At 39.2% G+C, this 19374-nt stretch overlaps 1 protein-coding gene across 2 annotated transcripts; it reads right to left on the bottom strand.

The window, feature by feature from the left end:
* Positions 1 to 492: 492 nt before the first annotated feature.
* IFT22 (intraflagellar transport 22) lies at positions 493 to 4292 on the bottom strand. Of its 2 annotated transcripts, XM_058164391.1 has the most exons (5): positions 4141 to 4290; positions 2808 to 2887; positions 1890 to 1979; positions 753 to 955; positions 500 to 663 (listed from the first exon to the last, which is right to left on the bottom strand). In XM_058164391.1, exons 1-5 carry the CDS (start codon positions 4177 to 4179, stop codon positions 515 to 517), a joined length of 561 nt encoding a protein of 186 aa, XP_058020374.1. In that variant the 5' UTR covers positions 4180 to 4290; the 3' UTR covers positions 500 to 514. The 2 variants fall into 2 exon arrangements, with proteins under 2 accessions (XP_058020376.1, XP_058020374.1); XM_058164393.1 differs by lacking the exon at positions 1890 to 1979 and having other exon boundaries at positions 493 to 663; positions 4141 to 4292.
* Positions 4293 to 19374: the final 15082 nt, after the last annotated feature.

Below are 19374 nucleotides of genomic sequence, written 5' to 3'. Positions count from 1 at the left end.
GACCGCCTGCTGTTACCGCATGCCTCCCACCGACCCGTACGCTCTCACAGAGAAGGACTTCTCAGGGTGCCGTCCGCCAAACAATGTCGGCTGGCGACCCCCAGGGGAAGGTCCTTCTCTGTGGGGGCTCCCACACTCTGGAACAAGCTTCCCCCGGGTTTACGCCAAATACCGGACCTTCGGACCTTTCGCCGCGAACTGAAGACATATCTTTTCACTCGCGCAGGGCTGGCTTAAGTTTTATCGATTTTAAATTTCTTATTACTAATTTTAAATGGGGTTTTAGTTTTTTATATATTTTAAAGTTTTTAGGCTGATTATAATAAGTTTTTAACTTGCATTTTAAATTGTATATTGTATTGTTTGTTTTTTACTTTTGCCTGTGCACCGCCCTGAGTCCTTTGGGAGAAGGGCGGTATAAAAATCAAATAAATAAATAAAATAAATAAATAAATAAAATAAATAAGTTATTAATAAATAATAGCCACTTATTTCTCCAAAGTTTATCATATTACTAATTAATAATCAGCATCTCCTCTCTGTCCCGGGTCTCATTTACCAAATTAGTAATATTCTTCAGGAACTTCACAAATTCCATTCGGACATCTTCAGGGTCTTCTTCAAGACTGGAGTGTATCAGTGTCAGCCTGTTCAATGGTGAAGCTTTGAAGTTGAAGAGAAAAAACAGTGAATCAGGTTTGTAATTTGACAAAGGTTACACAAAAATGGGGAAATAAAGGTTATGGTCTTACGCAAAGTGAGATTGTCTACATCTTCTGCAGTGCCTGGCTTGTGATGTGCAATGAGCAAGCACTGATTCTCAAGCAACTGCTGCTGTTGGACAAAACAGGAGTACCACATTTCAATTTCCTTCACATGGCTTGGCAAGTCTGGATTAAAAATAATGACGACACCATGGGAATCTTTCATCAGAGCAGGCCAGCAAGTCTCAAATCTAGAAGTGCAAAAGAAAAAGGATGTGGCTGGAAACACTTAATGTTGTTTAATAGAAATTATGCAACCCAGCTGCAGATAATAACTGGTTTCATTGCTTCAAGCCACAGTTTTTCAACTACTTAATATGCAGCCCATCTCGCTATCAAAGTATAAATATTAATGTAAAATGTCAAGCATAGTTTGCTAGTCACATCAGTTGGGTTCATATAACACAGTATTATCTCAGGCTTAGCAATTTTAAGATGAGTGGACTTCAACTCCCATAATTGCTGCCTGGGGAATTTTGGGAGTTAAAAGTCCACATATCTTAAAGTTGATGAGGTTGAGAAACACTGACATATCGTATAAGATGAAACCACCAAGCCAAATCATAATTTAATTAAGCCTTAGTGTTATATGTGAAATTCCTATTTGGCTGCAGATGTGCATATCTCAGTTTCTTTTACAGCCCAACATAGTTCACAGGCTGGTTGTAGCTTGAATGATGGGAGAGAAACTCTTGTGAAACATTTTAAATTCCCCCCAAATAAGAAGCATACCATAATTGCAGTAATAAATAATACAAAAACATGTGCCTTGAGCATATCCTCTTTCAGAATCTAATTTACATCAGTTTGCAGCACTGACATAATGCAAATACCCACCACTTGTTTGCCTGCAACAAGGTGCGTCTTTATCTGTGGAGGCTTTCTATGTGATTGTAAAAAACTGGTTTTTTAATTGATGTAGGTGTAGGTACCAAAAGTCATGGTGTTCAATCTCCTTTTCAAATCATAATTTCTAGCTCTAGTTTGCTAGCTGATTACAAATCATCCATCAATTCAACTACCATGCCAAATCATTGTTAAGGTTCCTTAGCTTAACCGTCTGGCACAGGTTGTGAATGGACCTACACCAAGAAAGCTGGCAAGATATATAAGAAACTTGCTCACTTTTGATCACCTCCACAATCCCATAGTTCAAACCGACATCCTGGTCCTTTGCTGTTTCCATTGAAATGTGGCTTCTCATATTCTAAAATCCTAAAATGTAAAATAGGTACTACATTTGAGTATATAAAGCAAGCATGCTAGAGAAAGAGGAACCCTGATCTGTATCATATTACTTGCCATGATTAATTTATTTTCTTTCCAATCAAAGTCTAGTTAGAATTCTCTCAGACATTCAATCTTCTCTGCCCATTGGCTAATATCAGTCACTACTATCTCTTGTTTCAACAGAAAGAGGCATTCATAGTCTTGGATTTAGGCATTAGCCTGTCAGTCAAGAGCTACATGTCGACAAATATACTGCATGGAATTTGCATGAAAAGGGCAATGGAAGACTATTCCCTGCATCCTGAGATTAACAAATCAAACAGGTTGCCAGAGAATGCAAACTCCTTGTTCTGTTCTCAGCAGAAAAATGCAACTATCTCATCTAAGCCACACATTTAGCAAAATTTTCTGCAGGATAGTAAGCTTTGGGAGAGTTATGTACAAGCAAGATAATCCCATTCATTTCTGCAATGATCTACAGGTATTAGACTGGGTATGTACTGTCAAGATTTCATTATTGAAGAAGTAACTTGGTACAGGGAGTTCTCAACTTACAATTATTCATTTAGGCACTGTTCAAGTTATAGTGACACTGAAAAAAGTAAATGATTTAATAACTGCCTTGTTTAGCAATGGAAATCCTGATCCCAATTGTGTTATAAGTCAAGGACTGCCTGTAAATCAGTATGATCTAAGTTATGTTTTCTGACAGGGAGAAATTACTAACAATGATTTTAATGAATGGCTTCAGACATTTTAAAGTTTGCTTGTTTAATCAGTCTATTATTTGCAAATAAGTCTATTCCTCCTCACCTTACTCCTTGTGTGGGGATGTAACTGCCAATACCTTCAATGGTCTCTGACAAGAAGTTTGCCAAGACAGATTTTCCAGCCTATCACAAACAAATTCAGAAACAAAATTACTGAAGCATTAGCAGGAATTAAATTACAAAAGTATTGTGATGCACCCAACAAAACTATACCTTTTCAAGGCTGCTCTGACAAGTTTGGAAAAGAGGTATTTTTTAATACTGGCTGCAGCTTAAAGAAGATCCCACCTGGAATTCTTCCCCACTGTGACTGATATATTTTTAAATAGTTTAGAAATATGATGCATGAATGAGTGCACAAGACTGGGATTAGTTTCAAGGAACATTTTGACAGTTTTTCCCATCCAAGGTGAGAGGATATTTTGAACTCCAATTCTCATCTGCCTCAACCCAAATTGGCAATGATTAGGCATCTTGAGAATAAACTTTCTTTAGCAGGTAGTCATCGATTTACCACAATCGAGGCCAACATTTCTGTCATTAAGTGAGTTTGCCCCATAAATGCCACAGTTGTTAAACAAATCACTGCAGTTGTTAAGTTAGTAACACAATTTTAAGTAAGTATAGTTTCCCCATTGACTCCGCTTGTCAGAAGGTCGCAAAAGTTGATCACATGACACTGCAACCGTCATAAATATGGGCCAGTTGCCAAGCGCCTGAATTTTGAACTCATGACCATCCATGCAACAATCATAAGTGTGAAAAACAGTCACGAGTCACTTTGAACCGTCACTAAAGGAATGATTATAAGTCAAGGACTACTGTAATAAGTAGAAACCTGCTGGATCAGACTACCTAGGACAGGGGTCTCCAACCTTGGCAACTTTAAGACTTGTGGACTTCAACTCCCAGAGTTCCTCTGGGAGTTGAAGTCCACAAGTCTTAAAGTTGCCAAGGATGGAGACCCCGATCTAGGAAACGAGAGAAGAAAGACGCAACAGAATACTAAGGAATGGATCTCTTGTTCGCGAAGATAGACTGTTTCTTAACATGAAGGTTCTACAGTACTGTTTTAATGGCCGTTGTCAGCAGGAATAGAAAATGCATTGCTCGATTATGCCAAGCTGGCATCCAGTTCTTCAGCATCCTGTTTCTCACCCTTAGGCAACCCGATGCCTTTGGGAGTCCACCGAGGCAAGTGAAGGCAACAGAACTCCATCCTTCCCCACCTGCCGATCTTTGGAGGAGTTAGCAGGCTGTAAACTCCGGTTTGCCTCGCAGCCTTTCCCGTCCGATTTTAAAAAAGGACGAGGAGTCAAAGAGACAAGACCGTGAGAGGTTTCCTTTCTTTGAGAAGGTCTCGGAAGCACACTCACCTCGCTGGGGCCTACGAAAAGGAGTTTTATTTTAAGCATCCCTTTCGGACTAGGCCATACAGCCTCGGCCTTGCATAGACAGCCGGCCCGACGCTCCAACGGACCGAAGATCCAGAAAAGCTCCGCCCAATCCAGCCACGCGCGTGTTGCTAAGCGCGGTTGCTACGGGCGGGAGAAGGAGGGGCTGCCTTGACAGGCTCTGTTTGCAGGTCTCTCAGGGCGGGGCGGAGAAGAATTTCTTTACCTTCGTCTGTAATTAAATTGTTTGCTTCTGTTGCAGATCATAAAAACAACAACAACCCGTTAGACTTTTGGTTTAACGGCAACGGAGTATATCTGGTATATAAGAGTATATAAGAGCACCAGCGTGCCTATCGGCCCTGCCCTAATGTTCCCTTTAATTGTATTCATCTTATGTATTCAATTCATGCTTATAATTATATATATTATCTAATACGTACTCGAGAAATAAACAAACAAACAAACTTGAAGTTTGACCCTGCTTGCCTAAATCACAGAACCACCCTGCATTAAATTGCAAGGAACGCACTCCTAAGATAACATTTTTTTCATTTTCTTTTCCTTTTCTCATGATTTTATCCCTGCTTTTGTTGAACCAGGCTGTGATGCATGAAAGCCTAAGGAATAAATTGCCAGAAGGAGTTGAAAACTGAATTCAGTGGGATATTGCGTCCAAACAAATATATTTTCTTTTCTATTCCCAAATCCAAATCTATTTTTCAAAACAGTGCCCAAATTTCCTGGTTCTTCCCGCCCCCCGCTCCCCCCCCCACAAAAAAATCAGATAAGTTGATAAAGAAGAAAAAGCTTTTAAAAAGGTTCCTCTTCGAAAATTTTCGGGTGAACTAAGCAGTGATGAGAATCCAGAGGGAGTCCTCTGATGGGTTAAAGTTTGGCAAAGAACTGAAAATAATAAGAATAAATGCACAATATTCACAATGAAGGGAGATAAGAAACAAAGACTCATTTGTAGGGATTAAGGAGATGACAACAGGGCTATGTAACAGAGGTGGGTTTCAAATTTTTTTACTACAGATTCTGTGGGTGTGGCTTGGTAGGCATGGCTTGGTGGGCGTGGCAGGGGAAGGATACTGTAAAATCTCCATTACCTCCCTAATCCAGGGGAAGGTTACTGCAAAATCCCCATTTCCTCCAGATCAACTGGACTTGGGAGGCAGAGAATAGATGGGGGCAGGGCCAGTCAGAATTTTTACTACAGGTTCTACGAACTACTCAAAATTTCCACTATCGGTTCTCCAGAACTGGTCAGAACCTGCTGAAACCCACCTCTGCTATGTAAGTATAATTATGAGAGTCTGATTGCATCTTTTTCAGTTCTGAAAATTGGTCCGCCCTTCTGTAAGTTACCTTAAGTAGAGAAAGAACTTAACAGCAACTTATTGCTGTTACTAAGAAATATTTAATCCACAGTAATTGCATTTCTGTGGACAATTTACACAATGATTTCAATCATAAAACAGTAAAATGATAAAACTGTAAATCATCAAACAGGAAACAAAAAATGAGATGGTAGATTTGTTTACTGCTCAGAAACTGAGAACAACCTTTGGACAAATGTAGTAACAGTCAGCACTCTTCTAGATAGATCTATATATACAGTACCTATAGATATTTCAGTAAACTTACTGATGATATCAGTTCTAGTTTATCAAAACTGGGAGATGCTTGCAGCAAGGCAATCCGAGAGCAGACAAAATTGGCTTTGCTTTCATATTCATATTTATATATTGTGTATGTTTTTACATCATGTTACTCTTTTTTGGATTTATTGTTTGCTTTTTGTTGTTGCCCACCACCCTAGAGTTACATTGAATTGGGCAGCCTTATAAATCTACTGAAAATTACTCTTGCACTCTCAAACAAATTCTGTTTAAAAACAAAACTGTGTTTTATTTTACTTGTGTTTATAGAACCGGCTCAGAGAGCATGCTGTTTCTTCTCAAGTGAATATTTCACTGAATGGATTCTTTCTTGGAAACACAATATTTTGGTCTGCAGTGTGAATACTGCAGATTTTGATTTCTCCAAAATGTTGTCCAGATTTCTCTCTACCACACAAGGGTCGGTGATAAAGAAATGGCAGAAAAAGTAAAACCGTGTTTGCATCAGAAGCGGTGAAAGTTTTCAGCTGAAAACCTAGAAAGTGGGTACCCAAGGGGATACTTAAGAGCAGTTTCCATTTCTTAATAAAGCAATTCTAATCTAAAAATAGATAGAGCAACAGTAACCTCTAGTGGCTGAGTGTATTTAAATTAATTTCCTTTCTCTCTGTTGCCCTTAACTTAATATCACTGACAGGTTTTCATTGTGCGTAGCAGCCCCACTTTTCCTCCAGTCCTCTCCTGTGTTGTTTTTTATTAGGATAGAAAGTATCCCACCCAACTCTCTCTCTCTCTCTCTCTCACACACACACACACACACACACACACACACTCCCCCCTCTCTCCCTCTCTCTTCCTCTCTCCCTCTCTCTCTCTCCCTCCCCCCACCCACCCATTATGTGGTTGAGAAAGCAGAATGCTGGATTAGTTGCTGATTTAGCCTTTGAGTGGGTGGGTTACACACTTCCTGACCTGCTGGCACCCTGATTTCCAGTACACTTTCTCTCTTTTTCTTTAAAAGGAGAAAGTCATCTCACTGGCGACAAGATGGTGACTTCATTACATTCGAAAACTGACACTTGTCTGTGCAACTCAATACTTCCTCAGGAATAATTCTTCTTCAAGTTTAGCTCCAGGGTGGTTTGTGCAATTAGTTACTTCTGGAGCAACTCAGTCATCAGGTAGCTAATTCATAGTTCAGTCCCTTGAAATCCTGTTGGCTTGAGTGGAATAGTGTAGAAGGGATTCTCAAACTCTTCTTGGCAAAATGACCTCATTCTTACCTTGAACCTGGTGGAATCTTTGAGGGTGGATGGCAAAAAAGACAAGATGGCAGCTGTGACTGCCTAACTGAAGTCCTGCCCTTTTCTTTTATATACACCGAGAGCGTATGCACCAAGACAAATTCCTTGTGTGTCCAATCAGACTTGGCCAATAAAGAATTCTCTTCTCTTCTCTTCTCTTCTCTTCTCTTCTCTTCTCTTCTCATGTAAAAATGGGCAAAGCTTCAATTATGTGGTTGTGATCACCATCTTGACTAACCTTGTTCTTGAGGTGCTAACAATGTGTAGCTAAAACAGCCCAAATAGCCCAGTTTGGATTTGATAGGTCATCATGAGTTTTACAATGCCGCATCGTCCTACAGTCCATGTGACTACATTTTGGGTGCTTGGCAACCAGCTCACTCTTACAACACCATATGACGATGGTTTTTGACATTTTGGCTAGTTTTGGGCTTTTACTTCTGTTTTTTTGCAAAAAAAACCCAAAACCCATCCATTGGGCAGAATGGATTTGCTCAACAATAACAGTATTTGCATAATAAAAAAATCAGGTCTAGTCATGTGATGCCTTGACTTACAACCATAACAACTTACAACTGTAATTCCAGGCTCAATAATGGTCTTAAGTCGAGGACTACTATACTCTGAGAGATTCCAAGATGTAATCACCTGAACCTCTTCTTCACTCCCTCCCCCATCCAGTTTGGGACTTGTTCAGGAAATATTCAGGACAGTCATTTATTTGAGGTTTCTCTCTGGAGCTTTCTGCCCCCACCCCACACACATTTCCTCTCTAAATGCACATTGCATGACATTAGTAATTACTACTCGTGGTTTGTGCTTCTTGTCCACACAACCTCAAAGGGATGACAATTCCCTAGAACCTGAGCGTGTTCCAAGTCTCCTTTATCTCTATTTATTGACATCATCATCATCATCATCATCATAATATCAGAGTTGGAAGGGACCTTGGAGGTCTTCTAGCCCAACCCCCTGCCCAGGCAGGAAACCCTACACCATTTTAGACAAATGGCTATCCAACATTTTCTTAAAAATTTCCAGTGTTGGAGTATTTACAACTTCAGTTAGTTACATAAAGTTATATAAACCTTTTCCCCAATTCAGATCTCACAAGGGTCCCTAATATGTGGGAGTAGATTGGTAGTGTTTGGAGCTACTGCCCTTCTCTTCTGGATATTGTCTGCTTCTATGTCACATTGTACAAATTCAAAACACAAGTGGATGGTTGGGAAGATTTCTTTCTTTTGGCTCACATCTCCTGTGCCTAAAATACTGGCAAGTGAACAAGATGATAAAATTCTGCTTAGGCTTGTAAAAACCTGGTCGGTTAAGCTGCAAGTCCCCGTTTGCTGCCTCAGTTACATTTTTTCCCTATCTTCGCCTGTGGTCTAAGAGAGCCCTGGCTGACATCTGGGCTTGGAGACTAATAATACATTAAAAAGAAAAAGTTGACAGTGATTGGGCCGATATTTTGCTTGCATCTCAGGCATATCTAACTTTTTCTTTGTTCACTGCTCTGTCTGGCAAATTACATTTGCAAACCATTGTATGTATTGCTTGTGTTTTTGGAACAGAAAATAATAAAATCTGATTACTGGAAGTAAAATATTATGTCTGCTTGTAACTGACTCATGTTCTCTTTAATCTCCAACTAGCTGCACTCATATGTGGTGCTAAAACAATAATGTGGTCTATCTGATTTTGCTTAGCACACAAAGTAGATCCTAACCATAATTGAGATGGTTATCATCAAATCATGGTTAGCCCACAAATATGAAATCGGATGCTTACATTAATTAAAATAAAAGATATCTAATGCAACATCTCAGCAGCTGGCTTCCAATTATTTAGCAATTATGTTTCTCACTCCTAATTATTTAACAATAGTTACAATAAAAGTCAAGCTGCTTTAAACGCTTGATCTGTAGCCACTCAAACGTTTACACCCAAGTAGGCCATAGTTTGTTTAATAAGGATTGGATGAATAAACCAATGGCTGGGCTCATACAGCATATTAAATATAACCTAAATAAACCGGCTCTGTACAGCATGTTTAATGAGAGCAGATGAGGAGATAGCAGCTGCATTCCTTCAATGTGCTAACGAGTAATAATCTTGGTTATTTTTGGTTGTGGTTGAGTGTGTAAGCACAGTCTTCATACCTGTGTGTGTGTGTGTGATCCTAGTAAGTCCAACTTCTTTTTCCATTAAGTTAACAGCCCCACACAATATTTATTTCCCACTTCTGGTTTGTTTGTTTCATATCATGGTCAACTACCAGTTGGCAAAAAAGATGTGCCTTTATTGCCACTTGGCTCTCACCTAATGGCTATTTGGCTTTTTGCATCTAACAGATTATAATCTTAAACTGGATACTATTTTGAAGCAGACAAATTGTGTTCTAGAAACATTAAATCCTGAGGGAGCAGTTTATTGTTTTTTTAAAAAATAAAAAAAATATAGTACTGTGTCAGGGAAATGAAGGGATAGACCACAGGGATAGACTGTGTTGAGGATTTAAGAAAACAGCTGGATTCACACATTGTGAATTTAGCCATAATCTGGTTTGAAACCCACAGTCTATGTATGGGTTAGCAGATGGAAGTCTATGGAGAGTCTCAGTCATCCAGTCATGGTTGTCTCAAAGGTGTTTTTTCAAGAGGCAACTGGACTTGGTTTTCTTTGAAGACATTTTGCTTCCACCATCCAGTTTGAGCTGAAGAAGTGTCTTGGATGAGAAGATCAGATGGGCCCTGACCCTTGGCATCCTCAAACCCTTGAAGATGTCGCTGTGTCACCAGACATGGAAACTCAGGTGTGTGGTACAGCCTGTGCAGTAGCTTTGTTGAAAGTTGTTTTTATGCATTGGTTGCCAATTATATATTTTATAAAGTTTTTAATGCTTTTATATATTTACATTTCCTTCTTTTTTTTCAATTATTTTAAGCCACCCAGAGCCATGTATGTAGAATGGGCAGCTATGTAAATTGAGCAAACAGACAAAGGAATGAATGAATGAATGAATGAATTTCAGAGCTTCAGAATGTCTATGGAGATTCTCAGCCATCCAGGTCATGTTTTTTCTTTGAAGACATTTTGCTTCTCATCCAAGAAGCTTCTTCAGCTCCGAGGTTGGAAGGGGATGTTTTGGCACTGGTGAGGGCTGCAGATACTTTCATCCTTAATTTTTCTGCTTCTGGTTCTGCCAGTTTATTGTTCCTGATGGCTGACTCTGTGGCTGTGAGGAGATCTACAATTGGTAGCTGTTCTGGTGTTACTGCAAAATTCAGTCCTTTGGCCAAAACATTCTTTTCTGCTGAAGAAAAGAATGGATCTCATCTTGGATGAGAAGCGAAACTTCTTCAAAGAAAAACCAGAAAGTCCAGTTGCCTCTTAAAAAAGCACCTTTGGTCAGGTGGCATTTACCCCCAACAAGAATTGGTAGAATGTTCAAGGACAAATCTGAAAAATGTTGGAAGTGTCATCAGGCACCTGGATCATACTACCACATGTGGTGGACATGTGTTGCAGCAAAAAGATACTGGACTAAAATACACACGTGGTTGGAGAAAATGATCAAAAAGCATATTGACTTTAAGCCAGAAGTCTTTCTGTTGGAAATTATACCAGAGATATATACTAGAGATGTAAAATATTTGATTGTGAATATTATTACAGCAGCCAGGATTGTATTTGCTAAAAATTGGAAGGTAACTGAGAAGTTACCTTCGCAAGATGAAATAATTAGAAAAATGATGGAATGTGCAGAGATGAGTAAATTAACATTTGAAATTAGAGAGCAAGAAGATAAGCAATATTATAAACTATGGGATTTATTTTATCATTGGTTAGATGGAAAGATACGTTAGAAAAGATAATATATGTATGAAAGAGATGTTTATTTTGTGATCGCACAAGAATATATGTTAACACTCATGCAGCACGTTGTAATTGATTTGATGAGTTTTCTTTTTGTTAAAAATAAAAAAAAATTCTTTAAAAAAAGAAAAGAAAAAGCACCTTTGGGAGAGCTTCAGAATGTCACCAGCCAAGCTGTATTTTAGCTGAAAGATACAAAAGAGGGAGGAGAGATTCTGGCATCTGACTTAATTTGCTCAGAGAATTCTCTGGGGCTCAGTCATGATACCACTCAGACCGGTGAGGGGAATGAATCAAATTGATTTGGACAAAGATTATGAAAACAAGACAAGATCCTCTGTTGGGAATAGTAAGTATGAGAAAGAAACAGAAAAGGAAAGGGTGGTGAGGGTGGAAGGACTGATCTGGCAAAGCTGTTTCAGTCCCCATGTGAAGTGAGTTACTGGAGGGAGACCCTGAGAATCTAGCCAAGCTGGATGCCTGAAATGAAGTGATGGCAGATGGGCAGGGAATGGAGTGGAAGAGGCCCGAGCTGCAATAGCAAGCGAGACAGCAGCAGCAGCAGCTGAAGAAAGCAATTTACAAGCCACCCAGAGTTGCTTGACAATGAAGTGGACAACATACAAATTTCAAAAATAAATTAATAAAATAAAAACTTGGATTTATGGCTGCCCATCTCTCAGATGTGACTCCAACAATACTTTAAAACAATGCAAAAAGATAAAAGCTATCCATAAAAAGATAACAATGGTCACCTAGAATAGAGGTGTCAAACTCAAGGCCCTCGGGCCGGATTCGGCTGGCGGGGTGCTTAGATCTGGCCTACGGGGCTGTCCTGGAAACAGTGAAGGACTGGTCCATGGTGTCTCTGCCAGCAAAAATGGACCCCTCCCAAACTCCATTTGCAGCTGCAACGGCCTCCTGCAGCCCTCTGACAGCGAAAACGAAGCTTGGGAGTGCTGTGCGCGAAATGAGCGCTTGGACCACCACAAATGTTTATTTATTTATTTATTTATTTATTTATTTTTCGTATTTTTATATCGCCCTATCTCCCTAGGGACTCAGGGCGGTTTACAGGCAGATAAAAAAATATATATAAATACAAAATAAAACATCAATTAAAAAACTTATTCCAAATAGCCGAATAATTAAAAATAACAGTATACATAATAAAACCCATTAAAACCAGTTTAAATTTAAAATCTAAAATCTAGTCCAGTCCTGCGCAGATGAATAGATGAGTTTTAAGCTCGCGGTGAAAGGTTCGGAGGTCCGGAAGTTGACGAAGTCCTGGGGAAACTTGTGTTCCCGACACAAGAGATGTCAAGCTGGCCACACCCACCCATCCCCCACCCCGAGGTCAAATACAACCCTGATGTGGCCCTTAATGAAATGGAGTTTGACACCCCGACCTAGAAAAAACCCAATAAGTGCTCAGAAGAACAGTAACATCTCAAGGGTCATCTAACCATCATCTAAAATATGGTAAATTAAATAAGCTCCTTAGTCCTTAGTCCTTGGAGCACATCCAGATCTTTAGTGCTTTGCAGACAGCTGGCAGAATCAAGGACAATCTAATTTTGTGGGGTGTGGTCTTCTGGAAAGCAGACCTGCAAGAGAAAAGGAGCACTGGTATCTCCTGCCTACATTTAAAAAAAATCCGCCTGTAGGCAGAATTGTGTTGTTCATTGGAGTTTCAAAAGTTTTCTTTTTAAACTGTTTTTTAAACTAATTTGTGCTACATTTTACTCATTTAAAAAGTGCTTTTTCAAATTTAATTTAAAAAAATTATTTATTAATAGTACTAATTTAATTTAGTACCAATTTTTTTAAAAAACTACTTTTACTAATTTAAGTTTTTAACTAATTTCTATTTATTTATTTATTTTACTACTTATGGGCTTATAACTGTCAGCCACTCTAGTCAGCCAACTCTCAGCTCCCCAATGCACAATTAAGATGAATACCAATACAAATCTAATTTAAAAATAAAGCCATATATTATAATAACATAAAATTGAGAGACATACTCAGGAGAATGAAATCCATTCATCCGCAGGAGGGTTATAATACACTTACTCTCAAAACAGGAAGCATGGACAGAAGGCTGCGAAGTGGGGATAGGCACCATGTAGCTGCACACCCAGCCATCCCTGAAGTAAGCCATGTTTTGTGTTGCAAGCCATTAAACCAAAGACAAATGAATCATCTTTTGGCTGAGCGTGGTATGTGAACCCAGACATAGAAAAGCAGCAGAAGCTACTTTTCATCCAACGAAAAGGTTGTCTGCATGGTTATATGTGTAGCAAATATTTAATCAATACACTTAAAACACATGTATTTATTATTTATTTACTCATTGTCCAAGGTGATTCTTCAAATTAGTAGTAAAACTGTCCCTTTTGTTTCTGTTACCTGATTAGCATTACAGTGCTTTTTATGGATTGGCCTGTTCGTATTTCTAGGTTGCTCTTCTTTAAACACAGAAAAGAAATCTCCCTGATAAATGGAATGAATGGGTATTTTTGTTGGCTGCTTCTGCTTCCAAACTGTGCTGCACCCAATTTATCAACATAGTTTTGAGAAATTGTTCTGATAGACAGTTTTGAAAGACACCTTGTGGGGGGTGGGGGGAAGAGAGAATCCATTTATTACTCCTAATATAAGTCATTATATGACCTATCTCTAAAAGACTAAAGAATGTACGTATGTCTTCTTCAATTTGCCACTTCTAAAAGAATCATGCTGCTTTCTCTCTCTTCTCCAAAATCAACCCATGTTACCTTGAAAAACAGGTAAGTTGCACTTAACTAGATTTTCTTATAAAGAAGTTGTTTTTTTTAAAAAAAGGCTATTTACTGTCATCATTTTTTTAGCCCATTATCTTACTTCTCATACTGTGCAGGATATCAGGATCTATATTCTATATTCACCCCTAATGGAGCTTGGAGCAGGGTGTTGTTTTTTTTAACAGATTAACAGAGTTGGAAGGGACCTTGTAGGTCATCTAATCCAACCCCCTGCCCAAGCAGAAGACCCGACACCATTTCTGACAGATGGCAGTCCGGTCTCTTCTTGAAAGCTTCCAGTGATGAAGCTCCCACAACTTCTGAAGGCAACTTCTGTTCCATGGGTTGATTGTTCTCACTGTCTGAAAATTTCTCCTTATTTCTAGGTTGAATCTCTCTCCTTGATCAATTTACATCCATTATTCAGGTGCCTTCAAGTTTAATTAAACTTGGCAAATGATGCAAGGGAATAGAGCTACATATGCCCCCTCATTGCTCTGCTCCTATCTCAGCCTTCTGCAAAAAAGCCATTTTCCTGTCAGATGTAAGCAACCAGAGCCACTCATGAATAATAAAAGTCAGTAACTTTATTATATACCACTTATGTTACAAGAATCTCGCAGACTGCTTGCCTTCCCCTGCAAACAACCAGATAAGGCTTCATGGATCATGGAGGAAGTTAGTTTATCCTGCTGGTGGCTATGTGAAGATTCCAAGCTAGGCCCTTGCTTAACCCTCCTTCTAGCCTGGCTGACAGTTTCCCAATATCCCCAAACCTATTGAGTTCAACTCTTATAATTCCCGTTGCCCATCCTGTCTGGAAATTGCATTCGGAACATAAATGTGATCTTCAATGCCATTTAATTGAGATGACTAGTTAGGTTTCAGGGATAAGCAGTTAAAGAAAAAATTGGGACTTTGTTTCTATATATGATAACTGCAGCAAGATTTTTGTATGCTCAGAAATGGAAAGACTTATAGAGTCCCACAATGGAAGAATGGATGGTGAAGATAATGGAACTGTCTTGAGATGGCAAAATTTACTACTTTTATTTTTTTTTAATGTCTAACTTTGTTTCCACATAGAATCTGCTTTTTGACTTTCTGTTAGAAACTGAAATGCTACATTAATTTTAAGATTGACAAAATGAAGTGTTTATGATTATAGAAATACAGAAGTTCAATGCATTATATATTTATAACTATCTTGAAAGCTGAATTCTTTATTTCTTTTTATTTTATTTTATTTCTTTGCACCTTCCCTTACCCTATATTTTTCCTTCTTAATATTTTGTTTGTTTGCATTTTATATTTTAGCTTTTGTAAAATTTTAATAAAATATATAAAAAAGAAAATTGGCATACATAGAAACCAGGATCTTTCAAGCTGATGAGGTTCTTTGAGACATCACAGGGAAATAAAGAGTTCAGCTGTAAAGAGGCAAATTTCTATTACTAGAACTTTGCCTGCTGATCAAGATTTATGAGATACTTTTAAATTAAAATTTCCATAGCCTGAAGTTTGAAAACTCCTGGTATTGACCAATGCCTATCATCTCAGCCTGGCTCAGATTTAAACTGTAAGTCTCCAAAGATAATTTGTTGATTTCCCTTATCCCATTCATCATTATTTTCTGCTGTCTTCCCCTTTTTGAATTTCCCCAATTTGACAAAGTATATTAAAGTCCATCATCCACTTACAACAATCACATAATTAGCTAGTTCTTCTTCTAATCCATGATACTTCAGTACATAACTAACTTTAAATCTATAATTCAGAAGCTTTTATTTTCTTTCTCTTGTACGTTTTCAATATCCAGCTTTCATCCAGCTACTTATTATCACTGAAAAAAACATTTTCTTTAACAATTCTAACTTTGTCACAGAGAAGGTCTTCATGATCTTGCCCAAGTTTGTAATTGCATTCTTCCCCTGGATTGATCTCTTTGCTTCTCCATTATATAGTCCACCTTTATCTATTCTTGAGTCTAAGAAAATAAAACTATTTACACCTTAAAATCTTTCCCACTAACTGGGAATGATCCAAGTCTTCAGGTTGACATTCCCTTTGTTGTCTTCTTAATTTTTAACATTAACAAAGATTTGTTATTTTCATAATAAGCTTTTCTATGCTATCATTCATTAAAGTGGCATCATGTATGTTTCTCAAACTTTTATCTATAATATTATCTATAATAATATTATCTATAATAATAATAATAATATCAGAGTTGGAAGGGACCTTGGAGGTCTTCTAGTCCACCCCCCTGCCCAGGCAGGAAACCCTACACCATTTCAGACAAATGGCTATCCAACATTTTCTTAAAAATTTCCAGTGTTGGAGCATTTACAACTTCTGCAGGCAAGTTGTAGGTCAGTGATGGCTAATCTTTTCCAGACCGAGTGCCCAAAGCACATGTGTGCCTGAACCCCCAAATGCAATCTGTGCGTGGCTCCTGTGCATGCACACGTGGCCCCCGCATGCATCCCGCCCCCTATGCATGCGCACGCAGTCTCCCTGCACGTGCCCCATCCCTGCGCATGCGTGGCAGAGACCCGAAAACCAGCAGGTTGGCGGGAGGTGTGCTTGCATGCACAGCAGATCTGAACTGGGGCGACGGCTCGCGTGCCATAAGAGAGGGCGCTATGTGCCACCTCTGGCACGCATGCCATAGGTTCGCCATCATGGGTCTAGGTGAAACCAGAACCCTGCTTACTATCTTACTTCAGCTTTCCTGACACACTAAATGAGGACTACATGTATTATATTAACTGGATAAATTAAACAGACATAGGGACATAATTTATTTTCTTTTTCTTGTTATTTTCCACTATTTGTTGACTTTCCTGAGATATTTTCCTTGCCTGTTTCTTTCCTTGACTGATGTTAAAAGTCTTGAGTCATTTTATGTTCTTTTTGGCCAGGCCTTTCATCCTTCATCATATGAGCTTTTCTTGAAATTTGGAGAACTTTCTCTTACTTTTTCACAGTGCTTAACTCTTCCCATTGTGCTTCAGGTTCTTTTATGTATCAGTACCGAATCTCTCCCATTCCCTTTCCTTCCCTTCCTGTACCACTCAGCTCCCAAGAATCCCGGTATATCCCCCAGATATAATCTTCCTGGCAAATCTACTCTCTAATTCTCTAATCTTATCCTTTACATATGAAACAATAATTCATGGTCTGTTCCAAACCTTGCACCTAGAAATGTTTTGGCTGACTAGAATGCAGTATCTTCTGTTTTCTATTATGTATTTAAATTTACTCCAAAGTCTGCTGGTAATTTATGATGCTTGAAGCAACTATTGGTAATGAACAATGAACTCTTTTTACAATACTCTATGAACCCAGGATATTCCCCCCACCCCCCGAATTATAGCTCTTATATTTGTATCAGCTGAGTAGACAGAACACACTAAATTCTAAGACAGGTTAAGAAAACAAGATTGCTGCCTTTGTGTAAGATGCTACGCCCTCCAAAAATAAAGTATTACACTATAAGAAATATTGCTTAAATAATGCTCTACCTTACACAACATGGTAAGATAGCGGCTGGTTTCCTACAGCTATCTAAAGTACCCATATACATGTAGCCATATTTTAGCCTTTAGCATGTTATGTGACCTTAGCCATCCTTTCACACATACAATGCATGTATAATATTCTGTTTTGTTGCCTTCCTCACTTTCCAAGCTGTCTGGCTATCAGAACTGTTAAATCGCCGGGAGTCAGAAACCCATAATGATATGGGTATATAAATAAATTCTTATTGGGCTTCCATGTATTCCTAATTTGACAATCAAATGGAATAAGGAGCTCAAGTACATCAGATATACTCAGTGGTGGGTTTCAAATTTTTTTACTACCAGTTCTGTGGGTGTGACCTGGTGGGCGTGGCATGGCTTGGTGGATGTGGCTTGGTGGGTGTGGCAGGAGAAAAATACTGCAAAATCTCCATTCCCTCCCCATTCCAGGGTTAGGATACTGTAAAATCTCCATTCCCTCTCCAATCCAGGGGAAGGATACTGCAAAATCCCCATTTCCTCCCTATCAGCTGGGACTTGGGAGGCAGAGAATAGATGGGGACAGGGCCAGTCAGAATTTTTACTACCTGTTCTCTGAACTACTCAAAATTTCCGCTATCGGTTCTCCAGAACTGGTCAGAACCTGCTGAAACCCACCTCTGGATATACTGTAGGGATCGAGAAGTATATGCAGCGAGCTGCTCAAGCATTTCTGAAGATCTCCGTTTGTAAAAACACTGTACCATATGAATAAAATGTATACATCTCTTCTCCACAGGACCCCGGCAAAATAAAAGTGAGCATTGGTGAATCAGATCAAAATGGCACTTAGGACTTTTCTTCCCATACCAGCTAAAAGGCAAAAAGAACAGAGCTTCTCCAATGATGCTCTACAGCAGTGGTGTCAAATTCAAGGCCCAGGGTCCGGATCCGGCCCATGGTGTGCTTAGATCTGGCCCGTGGGGCTACCCTGGAAACAGCGAAGGACCAGCCTGCAGTGCTTTGTTTTCGCTTGTAGAATGTTGCAGGAAGCCATCGCAAACAAAAATGGAGTTCGGGAGTCCGCTTTTGATGGGAGAGTGCTCGGGCCACCACAGGCGTCCCCAACACAAGTGATGTCGAACTGGCCATGCCCACCCTGGCCACGCCCACCCCAGCCGCTTGAGGTCAAACACAACCCTCAAGCAGCCCTCGATGAAATCGACTTTGTTGCCCCTGCTCTATAGCAACTATTACTAAGGGCACCTTTTACCTTTGGACATGAAGGTTCCATTTTACCATCAGAACTAATTACCTAATTACCTAATTGCCTTTTTTGTAAACCATTTGGGAATATCTACCTGCATATTAATTCTCCAGCCAAAGGAATAGACCCACCATCAAAAAAGATGTCTCATATTTCATATTCAATTTGTGGTCAACAAAGACAAGAGCGCTGGTTGGTGTAGTGGTTAAGGTACCAGGCTATAAACGGGGGAACCATGAGATCTAGTCTCACTTTAAGGATAAAGGCAGCTGAGTGACCTCAGGCTAGTCATTCTCTCTAGGCCCTAGAAAGCAAACAGTGGCAAACCACTCTGGAAATCATGCCAGAAAAACCTGCACAAACTTGCCCAGGCAGTCACCAGGAGGAGCCAACATTTACTTAAAGCCCCCACCCCCACACACACACCTCTTTCATACATATTACTGCCAATACCAGTCTCCTTTATTCTATACTTATGTCTTTTGTTTTTCTTTCTCAGATGAAGAACATTACATTTTTCCCTGTTAAATGCCAGAATCTTTATTTCAATACAGTGTTCAAATTTCGTTTAGATGTTTTTGATTCTTCCCATGTTTATCTAAGGCATTAGCAACAGCTGACAGCTTTGTGTCATTTACAAACCTAATAAGCATCCCCCTCAGCACCTTTGTCCAAATCATGGATAAAAACGTTGAACAGCAAAGAATCTAGGAAAGAGTTCTATGACATTTCCCTTGAACTTCTCTGCAAGCTGGAGCCATTATGAAGCATTTTTGTGGTATGGTTATATCAGCCAGCTGTGAGTTCATCCAACACAATATCATTTAGCCCATATTCTATCATTTTATG

The sequence above is a fragment of the Ahaetulla prasina genome, chromosome 1, assembly GCF_028640845.1.
Source record: "Ahaetulla prasina isolate Xishuangbanna chromosome 1, ASM2864084v1, whole genome shotgun sequence".
NCBI classification, from domain to species: Eukaryota; Metazoa; Chordata; class Lepidosauria; order Squamata; family Colubridae; genus Ahaetulla; species Ahaetulla prasina.
Note: the sequence above shows the minus strand (reverse complement) of the source record. Positions and strands in the feature narration are given on the sequence as shown.

Excerpts from the sequence above, each read along its gene's own strand:
- IFT22 (XM_058164391.1), bottom strand. The coding sequence starts at position 4,179 with ATGCTTAAAATAAAACTCCTTTTCGTAGGCCCCAGCGAG. Across the intron at positions 2,888-4,140 it reads TTTTCGTAGGCCCCAGCGAG|GCTGGAAAATCTGTCTTGGC; the intron begins GTGAGTGTGCTT and ends TGTTTGTGATAG. Across the intron at positions 956-1,889 it reads GATTGTGGAGGTGATCAAAA|ATTTGAGACTTGCTGGCCTG; the intron begins GTGAGCAAGTTT and ends TTGCACTTCTAG.